This window comes from Thamnophis elegans, chromosome 9, assembly GCF_009769535.1.
Source record: "Thamnophis elegans isolate rThaEle1 chromosome 9, rThaEle1.pri, whole genome shotgun sequence".
Classification (NCBI taxonomy): domain Eukaryota; kingdom Metazoa; phylum Chordata; class Lepidosauria; order Squamata; family Colubridae; genus Thamnophis; species Thamnophis elegans.
In genome coordinates, this window is record NC_045549.1 from 45,474,154 (window position 1) to 45,486,318 (window position 12,165).

A 12,165-nucleotide genomic window follows, 5' to 3' on the forward strand; every position below is an offset into this window, starting at 1 on the left:
CTCCATGGCCCCTGCCATCCTACGTGACTTTTGCTGTCTTCTTGCTCTTGTGCTGATCAAGTATGCCCAGCCTGGCCCCATAGACACACTGATGGCCACATGGACCTCTCTTCCCCTGATCAAACATAGTAATATTCTCACGAGATCTGGATAAGATACCTTTACATAGCCAGAAGCTGCCTTGTGAATAGCCAGGTTGGGTATGCTTTATCAGCAACAGAAGCAAGACCGTAGTTAGCTGGGGTGGTAGGAGTGCAGGGCAGCAGAGACCTGGAGTGCAGGCTGATGATTATTCTGAGCTTGGGCATTGTGGCTTCTTAATTCCTTAGTGTGGCTTTGCGCCATACATTGCGGGCCAGGCTGGGCGTCCTGGGGCAGCTATAGCTTCATACCATGCCTTACTACTGGACTGGGTTGTAGCTTTGCAGAGATGCTGTGGCTTCACACCACACTGCTGAATCTGGCTGGGGCTTCCCAAGGTTAGCGGTAACTGGTGGCTGCTGGGCCAGGCTGCAATGGCTGGAGGGGTGGCTGTGACTTCATGTTGAGCTGTGGCTCAGGGGTTCTTGCAACTTTATATTCCATGAGTGGATGGAGAAAGAGAGGTTTAAATCTAAACTAAAAATCTTGTTCAAGTTCAATCATAGATTCATAGATTCATAGATTCATAACAGTTTGCTTGATATAAATGACTATTCAGTTTTTTAAAAAACTACTGAGGGTTAACTTGATATAAAATCACTGCAAGACATAAGGTTTTAATTTCATTTGATGGGGATATGTTTTCATGAAAGTTTTTGAGGTTTGCCGCTAATTACAAAGATATTTTAATCAGATAATCTCCAAAAGTAAGAATAGAAACTGGACCCTTACTGACTCTTACCCCATTACCTCACCAGTGCTTTTGTCTTTTCTGGGATCTCATTACATGCTCTATCAGGTGTGATTTTCATTGTGTTTCATAAAAATGTTTGAATCTGAATAATTTGGGCACAGTTTGTTTTAGACCAAGATGAATTCATAACAGCCTTGTCCAATGGAAGTGCTTTCTTTTACAAGCAGCTTTACTAAGTAGTCATTTTATAGTTAAAAAAAAACCCAGCATTTACTTTTTCCTCACGTTTCCTACTTAACTTCTCTAAAAAATGTAACCCATAATATTATCCCAATAGCTAACATATTCTTGTTTTTACAATAAAACAGAATAGCTGTGATGATTACCATATAGGGCTAAAGAATTTAAATATGAAAAAAGATAAAAAATAAAAGAAAAGTTGAAACAATTTAGTGTTTGAAACACAGTTTAGTAACAATAATTAGAATAATCAATGACTTTTTAATTTTTTGCTGAAGGTCACAGAAAACAGGACCAGGTCATGAAGATTTAGAACTTTATGCAACTTCCCGGGAGCGGCGGTTTCTAACATTTGCCAGTTTTAAAATCTGAAGGGCAGCTATTTATGACACCATATGATTTCATCCAGTCTGTTTCAAGTGATGAACCAAGACGTAAGTAAGAATTTTGTTAAAACTACATTATTCTTGCTCCAGTGAACCCTCATAATTAAAGCTTCCTTATTTGATGGATGCACAGTTCAGATATTCTATATTTTTTCAGTTATGTATTTAATAAGTAGATGCTGTGATTGGTGGAATTCATAGGATATGTTGGGATATAAGGTTCTTATCTTTTAAGCTGTGGGGCTTGTACATTAGAAATTCTTAATACCCTATGTTGAAAATTAAGATTCCACTAAGTACAATGATATATCTCAAAGATAACTCAAAAAGCTGATTTCTAAAGATATTATATAAAAGGAAAGGAAGGTAACACTAGATATCTATGGAGATTCTCAGTTATCCAGGTCCATAGTTGTCACAAAAGTGCTTTTTCAAGTCTAGTTGTCTCTTGAAAAGCACTCTTGGGCAACACAAGATATATTTTCAAAACTATCACATCTTTTCAGAAATTGCAATGCCTTTCAACAGGAAAAATTACTGTTGCCTTACCTGACGGTCGTTCTCTTGGCGCTGCGGTAGAGTCCAAGCATGGGATAAATTCAGCCTATTCGCCCAAGAACTGAGTTGAATTTTTAACTATGCCTCCTCTCCTCATTGAGGACCAGTTCAAAAACGAAGGTGTAGACTATGATGGACATGTTCATGATGTTTCCACCGGATGTGTCCATAATCCAATCGCTCCGAGCAACCTGAGATGACAATAGGTAAAAGAGAAATAAACCCAGGGCAGGGTTGGACTCTCCTGCAGCGCCCAGAGAACAACCATTCAGGTAAGCCAACGGGTCATTATCCTGTGTGCTGTGTGGAGAGTCCAAGCATGGGACATACCCAAGCTATGAGGTCCCAGGGAGGGTAACTGGATCGTCCAGGGTGCGCAGAGTCGCTACAACCCTTTGCAATGCCCTCCTTTCAAAAGATGCCTCAGCTGCAGTGTAGGAGTCAATGTGATAATGTCTAATGAACAGTGTCGGGGGACGACCAGGTAGCTGCCCTGCAGATTTCTTCCACAGGAGCTTGCGTCACCCAAGTTGCCATGGTGGCAGCGCTCCGTGTAGAATGAGCTGTGAGTCTCGCTGGTACCGCCTTATCCTGGTGCTGGTAAGCCAGCTTAATACAAGCCCTCATCACTGGCTGATGGTGGATGGTGAAACCTTGCGTCCCATAGAACCTGGTTGAAAAGAGATGAAGAGCGATTCGGAGTGGCGAAATTCCACCGTCCTCTTGATGTAGCAGTGAACCGTTCTCTGAACGTCCAGCTTGTGCCAGGTTCCTTCCTTGGGATGCTGAGGGCAAGGACAGAAGTTGGGGAGTACCACCTCCTGAGCTGTATGAAACAGAGAGTTAATTTTCAGCAGAAACGCCGAATCTAGTCGAAGTGTAACCTGGTCTGCATGAAAAATGCACAAGTCCATTTCGAATTGAGAGAGCTGCCAACTCTGATACTCTCCTAGCTGAACGTAATTGTTATGAGAAAGGCCGTCTTCAGAATCAATGCCGAAGCCGATGGAACGTATGGGCTCAAATGGTGTCTTGGTAAGGGCTCGCAGTACAAGTGGAAGGTCCCAGGTGGGGAACCTGTGGACTGTGGGTGGGGCATAATTGGATGCCCCTTTGAGGAAGCTTCTCACCTGAGGGTGCTGCCCTAAGGACACAGCCTGATGTCTAGCTAGAATGGTCGAGAGAGCTGCCACTTGTCGTCGAAGGGTGTTGGGGGACAGCCCTTTATCCACCCCTCCTGCAGGAAGTCCAGTAGTTGTGGGATGGATGCCGAAGCTGGCACGATGTCGAGTGCTACACCAGGTATCGAAAGCGGCCCAAGTAGCCTCATAGATCTGAGTCTTAGATGGATATCGGGATGCCTGAATGGTATGAATGACCTTGTCTGAAAGATTGTCTTTCCTCAGGAGGTCCCCCTCAAGTGCCAGAAGGCCAACTGGAGCTAGCTGGGATCTGGATGCACTATGGCCCCCTGGCTGACAGAGAGCAACTCCTGAGGTATTCTCCATGGTTTGCGAATGGAGAGATTGACAAGGATCTCCTGGGCCAGTGAAGTGCTACTAGGAGAACTTACGCCTCCTCTGACAATATCTTCTGAACTAGCTGTGGAATGAGAGGCAGAGGCAGGAAGGCATACAGAAGGGCCGTGGGCTAGTGGCAGCAGAGGGTCTGTTTCCCTCCGCTTGTGGCGTAGCATATCTCTAGAAGAACCTTGTTAGTTGAGAGTTGGCTGGACTGGTGAACAGATCGACCACCAGTAGACCGAACTTGATGGTCAGTTGGTGAAAAGTTGACGGATTAAGGTGCCATTCCAAATTGTTGATGATTGTCCTGCTCAGCCAGTCTACTCTCACATTGCTCACTCCTGAGATGTAGTCCCACCCGCAATGAGGCCAGATGACATTTCTGCCCACCTCCCTAGAGCTACACTTCCGCCATCAGGCACTTGGACCTGGTGCCCCCCGGGCGGTTGATGTGGGCCTTTGTCCGCCATATTGTCTGTTAGCATCAGGACATGGCGACTCACAATGTTTTTTCCAAAAGTGGCGTAAGGCCAGCCTGGCTGCCCTTAACTCTAGCCAGTTATGTTGCGTGCTGCCTCATTTTGTAACCACTTGCCTTGAGTCACTTGTTCTTTAAAGTGGGTGTCCCATCTCTGGAGACTCACATCTGTTGTGACCACCAGACGACTCGGCTCCTGGAAGAGGCATCCTTTCATCACTGCACTGGACTCCCACTATCGTAGAGGACTGTTTTAACCTTTGGAGGAAGTCTGACCCATCTGGGAGAGTTGCTGGCTTTTGCCTGCTGAATGGGCAGGAGGAACCATTGTAGTTCCCTTGAGTGAAGTCATGCCCAAGGAACTATGTTTATGCATGATATCATGAGCCCCAGAAGTTGTGACAGGGACACAATGGACGCAAACTGGTTCACTCTTGCCTCCTGTCCACAGGTGATGATATTGCGCCTGCGGTCTGGTGACAGGAACACTGGGCAACAGACTGAGTCCTGGATTGAAGGTGTCAGCTGGCTCTTTTGTCGGTTCACCGAGAACCCGTGCTTCTGCAGGTGGTGATGGTGGCTCGAACACCAACAGCTTGGTTGGTGGACGCTGACTGAATCAAGATGTCATCTAGGTAACAAAGAAGACATATTGGGCGCAAGCGCAGATGGGCTGCTACGACCGCCAGTATTTTTGTGAAAGTCCTTGGTGCCGATGATAGCCCAAATGGCAGAGCTCTGTACTGGTAATGCCTGCCGTTGTAGTGGAACCTGAGGAACTTCCTGTGGGACATGCAGATTGGGATATGCAGGTACGCTTCCTTCAGGTCGATGGAAGTCAACCTGTCCCCTCGCCTGATGCAACCTAGGATGGTTTGTAAGGCTTGCATCTTGAAACGCTTGTAGGCCAGATGTCGATTTAGGTTTTTGAGGTCCAAGATGGCCCTTCACTCCCTGGAGCTTTTGGAGACAAGGTAAAGGATGGAGTAAAACCCCTTTTTCCTCTGCTCTACGGGAATGGTTCTATAGTGTTTATCTGTAGGAGATGCAAGATCTCCGCCTGCATGCATTGCCCTTTGGGACGGGAGGAGGGAACTGGGCAGCAGACAAAGGTCCGTGGGGGAAGGGAGAGGAACTCCAGGGTCAGGCCCTGCCTGGTCGTGTTGAGGACCCAAGAGTCCATTGTGATCAACTCCCATTGAGCTGGAGATGGCCACCTATGGGAGGATCCCATTGGTGGTCACTTTGTCCTGCGGTAGGAGCAGTTGTTGGAACCACCACAAAAAGGGCATCAAAAGGACTGTTGTTGTCGCCCCTTGTCCCTGAAAGATGACATATTCTGGCCACGGTCACTGCCCTGTGGGTAGGATCTCTGGTAGGAGGGACCCATACCCGAGGGACCCGTACCCGAAAGGATTGTTTTTGAAAGGAAGAGTTAGCTTTTCTATCTGCTTTCCTGGCAGTAGACGGAAGAACTTTCTGCTTGTCCTTGGTTTTGATCAAGAACTTATTCAGTGTCTCTCCAAATAACTGGCTGCCCTTGAAAGGGGCGAACGCAAGCTTCCACTTTGACTTCACGTCTGCCTGCCAGTGGCAAAGACACAACAGATGGCACGAAGTAATGTTGGAGGCCAGTGCCCGGGAGGCAAATTTTGCAGCATTGAGGGAAGCATCAGCTGAATATTCAACAACTGCTATGATTTTGTTAAGGTCATGCTTCCACCTGGATCCCTCTGAGGAAGGATTCGATCTCACTGCCTCAGCCAAAGCAGAGAGGCCCAAGTAAAGAATGAAGCTGACGTGGAAGCTTTGACAGACCAGGCAGTCAACTGGTGCGTCTTGTGGCAGGCTTTCTCTGCCCTCTTGTCCTCGGCCTTGAGAAGGTCAGCCGGCAGGACAGAGTTGGAAGTGAGCGATATCACCGGAGCATCCACCTGTGGAAGCTTCAGTATATCCTCCAAATTGTTCTCAACTGAATAGAGATGTTTGTCAGCACCACTAGGGTTGGATAGTGAATATGGTTGGGCCCACTGCTGCTGAACCACTTTCACAAACAGTTCTGGCACCGGACCAGGTCCTGTGCAGGAGCGTTCTCTTTAAATAGCCCTTCCTTGGGATCCTGAGTCCCAGAGGGTTCAGCCGTACCCTGGCTGGGAGTGCCTTCTTGGGTAGAGGCCTTCGCCTTGTGCAAAATTGCCTTAAAGAGAGAAGGCCTGAACCACCCAGTGAAAGCAGGTTTATCCGGGATGGGAGTTTCATCCAAAGCTCCTGTTCGCCTATGTTGTCCTCCTCTAATATGGATTCCTCCATGGCAATGGAAGTGCCAGGGGAAGGAGGCTTCTGCCCACTCTGAGTAGATTTGAGACTAGGTTTAGCAGTGGAATTTTTTTAAGCCTGAAGCTTCCTAGAGAGGCCAGAAGCAATGCCTCCCTCAATAGCATTCTCGATCACCATCTGCATTTCAGTGGACAAATTCGGTCCCTGGTCCTCAGCAGGCGGGGCCTGATTGACTTTCTCCTGCCTGCGAGACCTGAGGGCTCAGGGTCCTCCTCAATCATGTCAGCCTCAAAGGGACAAAATTCCTCTTGCATAGAGAAAGATCTGGGTAGCCCAGAGAGGCTGCAGGGGAGGGAGCCTGGGATCCTTCCTCAATTAATGAAGGAGAAATGGCCCTTTCTGGTGAAGGCTGGGAGGGATGATCCTGCCTTTGGGGTAAGGGGTTTGGATCCCGAGTGTGCTGCCCAGATAATAAGGATAATCTCCTGACCCTCTCAAAGGTTTTCTAGGGCTTTATGCCTGTGGGCCTCAGCTTTAGATATGGCTTTGCCACTCCTGGGTTAAGAATCCCTTTCCCTTGGTGCCCTTCCTGCCTTCCACCTTCTCAGGGGCATCTGGCCTACTATGTTTGGGCGAGGAGACTGGATGTTCCTCTGGCGCCCTCTTGTCTCCATCTGCCATGGCGTTCTTCTGCTGGAACAAATCTGACGTGGATGGCCCTTTAGGGAAACTTTGTAGGCAGCAGGCAGGCACCGGCGCTAAGCAGGGAGTAGTGGTGCGCTCTGCAGATCTGTCCGTGGGACAGGAGTATGATCGAATGGCCAAAACTCTCCTAGGCTGCCATATGAGTGTTTTCTGAGAGAGGAGGCCTTGCCGGAGACTAATAACTTCCGTGCGACAATCTGCAAGCTGGGAGGAAAGTGCGACAAATCTAAATGGCCCGGAGCAAAAGCGTGTGAAAAATGCTTTTAAAATGGCCCCCACACTTCTCTGACGCTCAGGGAGCTGTCAGGGCATAAGCCGGAGCCTCTGATAAGGACTCCAGCAGCCGCGATGAGATAAGAGACAGCTGGGGGGAAAAGAAGCCTCCTACCTTTCCCCACATTTGCCAGTAGCTACTGGACAAACGCCCCGATAAGCGCAAGCTCCATCAGCAACGGGCGCTGGAATCTCAAGCCTCACCAGCAATTTCAAACTGAAGCAAAGGTGAAGAAATTCCCTGGAACTAATTATAAACAAAATACAAAAATAAGAAAGGTCCTATGCTAGCTAATGGAGAGTCCAAGTCTATTCGCACAAGTGCTGAGGATCTCCCCAATAACGTGTCCAAATTGAGCGGGACTGAGTTTTTGAACTCGTCCTCAATGAGGAGAGGAGGCGTGGTTAACAATTCAACTCACTTCTTGGGCGAATAGACTGAATTTAACCCATGCTTGGACTCTCCAAGCAGTGCACAAGAGAACAAATATAGCTCTGGAGTGTTGTAGACTCAGTCAGCAGCACAAACTTGGGAATTGATGCAGCTGACTGCAGATAGGTATTACATTTGTGTTCACATGTAATTTAAATTTATTTAGAAATGGAATCAATAGTGTTCCATTGCTTTAATAAAGACAATTGTGGCAAGTTAAAAATTTCAAATGTTTATTAACATAAACTCTGAACAAGACCAACTTGCTCATTTTTCTACATAGATAAAAAAAGAGAATAAAGTCAAGAATAAATAGGCTACTGTACCTTGATCTGGGAGCCAAAATATCTGAAAAACTGCCTTTTGTGTATATTTTCTTATATCACTGTTGAAATTAGGGAAGCAGTAATAGCAGCAAAATGAACAGGAAGTGAAGAGCAGCAGTCTAAATCCAAGACTGCAATGATTAGTTGAAATTACAGTTAGCCCTTATTTAGCAACCACCTTTTAGTAACATTCACAATCACGGCAGTAATGAAAAAGTAACTTTGTGACAAATCCTGACATAGAGTCATGGTTTCATTTAGTGACTGCTTCTCCCTATAATGACCATGTTATCAGCCCCAATTGTGGTTGCTGAATGAAGGCTACTTTCCGAGCTTAGGACTCATTCTTGAGCCCATTCTCGGGAACTTCTCTCTACTGATCCAGATTTGATCCTGGAACATTATCCTGGGATATGTATATTTGCCTTCATTTAGAAGGTTACCTATATGGAGTTTAAAGTCCCAGGGGAGGTACTAATTAATTTTTAAACAACTTAGGGGCCCAAATGTAAGATTTAATTAACTCTAATCAATATAGCTTTAACTTAAGGGCATATTCTTATTTTTAAGGCTAATCATATTAACATTTATAAAAAATTATTAACGAATGAAGGCAAATATATGTGTCCCAGGATCCAGTCTGGGTCAGTCCAATCTAATTTACTACCAGCTTATCAAGTACTTAGGAGGCGAAAGCTTGGCAGCACAAGCAAACAACAGCCAACAACTTAATAGCCAGCCAGCAACAACCCAATCAACATGTAAAAACCCGCATACAACAGCTACCATATAAATACCACACACAGAAACCTCAAGTATGCACTCTGCTAGAGAAAAGTTCCCTAAAGATGGGCTCCAGCACGAGTCCAAAAGCTAAGAAGACAAAACTTCTGGTCCTTGTGATCAATCCAGATTGGATCCTGCAAAATATATTTAAATTATTACAGTCAGTGCAAATTTAAGAATGAAAAGATAATCCAGTTAAAGTCAGGCTAACTATTTTTAAAATATCTATATTTAAAACTTACAGTTACTGTATCATGGAATTCAGATTGGTACAATTACCAACAAAAATATTGAGGTCTTCTAAAATTGCACATCCAGTTTGACAAAGTAAAACTTTACATGGCCTGAATCCTAGAAGAATTGTTCAGGCATTATGTTTAGTCTATCCTTTGTTGTTCCCTTTTATATAATCTTATATGATTTAATCTACTAGTTACTAGCCCAGAGATATCTTTATATTTATGTTCAGGTTGTTAACCTATCATTAAATTCATTTGGACCTAACTTTATGATCTATAGCAGTGATGATGAACCTTTTTCGCCTAGGGCACGTGTGTGTGCCCACCCCCATAATTTAATGTCTCCCATTCCGTGCCCCATGTGCATGTGTGTGTGATTCCCCTGCTGCCCCGCGCATGCACGCACGGCTTTCTTGGAGCCTGGGGAAGGCAAAAACAGCCTCCCGAGGCCGTCCGGGGGTCAGAAACGGCCCATTTCCCGACTTCAAGTAGGCCTGGTAAGTCCGTTTCTCACCCTCCCCAGGCTCCAGAGGCTTTCTAGGAGGGGAAAGCCTGGGGAGGGGAAAAAAACAGCCCAACATGCAAACCGGAAGTTTGGGAACAGATTTCTGGGTTGCCTGTTGGGCTGTTTTTTTCCCCTCTAGAGGCTTCAGGAAGTTTTCCTGAAGCCTCCGGAGGGCAAAAAACGGCAAAAAATCAAGACACTGATAGAGCAACACCTTGCATGCCCTCAGAAATGGCTCCATGTGCCACCTGCGGCACACATGCCATAAGTTCCCCATCATGGATCTATAGAAATACATGAAATATATATTTATTTATTTGTTTGTTTATTTATTTATTTATTTATTTTATTTATTTATTTATTTATTTATTTATTTATTTATTTATTTAATAAATTTATTGGCCGTTCATCTTGCCTCAGGGTAACTCTGAAATATGAATTTTGCTGTAAGGGTGCACTGAAAGCTAAAATCTTTTCATTTTAGATTATATAGCTAGCATTTTTAATTATAAATATTTAATTCTAAATACAACTTTAAGAAAAAGTAAACTATTTCACATTATAATAACAATTTTCTATAATACATACTTATGTATTTCATCCCAATATTCTACAAGCACTCCAACAAAATTAGTTGTTCGTTCAATATCATTTTCCTCTTTTTCTCTCTTTTGTTTTCATAGCTCGTCCATTTCAATTAATTTAGTTTATGTCAGCTACTAATCCCATTTTGTTACAGCAGCTCTATTTTTGATATGGTTACTTTTTTAATGGATTTGTATTTTTAAGATTTTTTTTATAAACAGTGTATTATTAATTATTCAGATTTATTTTGAAAGTATTACGTTAAATATTATCATTAATAATAGTGAATCTATCAGGCAAATACAGGCTGCCAGGGAATGTCATGGCTAGTACCTAGACTGGAAGGTCATAGAGCACCTTGGAATAAAATAATAGCAAACTAATTCATCATTACTGTAAAGAAAATTGCATGGACATGTCCATAAAATTTTACATTTTTAGTGGAAAAGTTTCACAATTTTTCCTTCTTAAATTTTACTATTTTTGAATTACATCTTATTTTTAATATTAATTCACCATATATGATATTCCCATATCAGTAAGATCATAATAATGAACAGTTTTAAATGTGCTTCTAAAAACATTGAGACTAGAAAGATTATTTCCTGATTTGACAAGAGATAGGATGAACATTGATTATGCAAGCCATATATAATAGCATGTTTTTAAATACTTGTTTAATTGGCTTTGTATTTGTTTTAGAGACAAAACAGTGGAAGACACTATCAAAACAGGTACGTTACAATTCTTTTCCAAATTAGATTTTATACATTGACTCAAGCAATTGTAGCATTAGACAAACTGTTCATTCTCAATTTCATGTATGGAAATAATAATATTGGTCTACAAGTATGCGAGGTCTTATTTATTTATATATTAATTTTTTATGCTACCCATCTCCCCTGTAAAGTAACTCTTGGTGTCTTACTTTGCATATTTTATAATTTAATCTGCATTTTTATTAGAAATCTGCATTTTATGTTTTCAACCTAAACATTCAAATTCCATGGGACCTGAACGTTTCTCTGACTGTACAATGCTGGGTTGTCTAGAAATATGTTAGTGGGTATAGCTTTGCAAATGCACTGAGTGTTTATTATGAAGACAATGTCATCATCTCTTTTAAAAAACTAATTTGCAGGAATTGAATCAGATACTTATTGAAACTCCACCAGTTTGGAAAGGATCATCAAAGCTCTTCAGGAATCTCCAAGAAAGGGGTACTGAAGAATTTGCTTGTAGAATATTTGCTTTGTTTTTGCTTTATTTTTACTATGAAATTCTTTTGATTCTCGACTAGAGATGATAGTTTTCCAGTACTGCTAGTAGTATGCTGTTAATTTGAATTTAATATAAAATTCATATGTCCATCTGTCTCTTTTTTGAAAGAAAATGCAGTCAAAAATATTTGAGTTTGCGTTGGCATTTTGTTTTTTCAGCATCAATATGGGCAATATTTAAAAATTGTACATATGGTTAACTGACAACTGCAATTCAGACCAGATTTCCGATTGTGCGTTGCTACAGCAATAAGTCAAGGCACCCACATGACTGGATCCAATTTTTTTAACCCTTTTTGTGCTCGCCATCACTGTGGTCACTAAGCAAACACCACGTTTGTAAGGACACACACAATCATTTAAATTGGCCATAGTCAAGATGACCAAGAATACTGCAATCAGTCATACAGAGGATCCAGTTGCCAAGTTCCCAAAATGCACTCACATAACAGGGTGGTGGTGACTGGGCTTTAACTAGTTGTGGGAATAAAATTAGAAGAACCTTGTTAGCCCCCATTAATTCCTTGGAGCAAGCATAGAATGATGTGCAAATAAATAATTTTACTATATCTTCAATCATGATTTGCTAATATTTAAGTAAAAATGATGCTAATTTATTGATTTGCATTTTCAGGTATAATTTCTTACACGGAATATCTCTTTTTACTATGTATCTTAACAAGTAAGCATTCAGAGTAAAATGTATTTTCCACAGATGCATGTATGAATGGGTGTG

At 42.9% G+C, this 12,165-nt stretch overlaps 1 protein-coding gene across 1 annotated transcript in view; it reads left to right on the plus strand.

Annotated features, from left to right (window-relative positions):
• The window catches only part of MICU3 (mitochondrial calcium uptake family member 3), a 68,659-nt gene that overhangs the window by 27,041 nt on the left and 29,453 nt on the right, over positions 1–12,165 (plus strand). Inside the window, 5 exon segments of the mRNA XM_032224244.1 lie at positions 1,368–1,435; positions 1,437–1,509; positions 10,852–10,883; positions 11,291–11,369; positions 12,064–12,111. Of these exon segments, the coding sequence (XP_032080135.1) occupies positions 1,368–1,435; positions 1,437–1,509; positions 10,852–10,883; positions 11,291–11,369; positions 12,064–12,111 (300 nt within the window).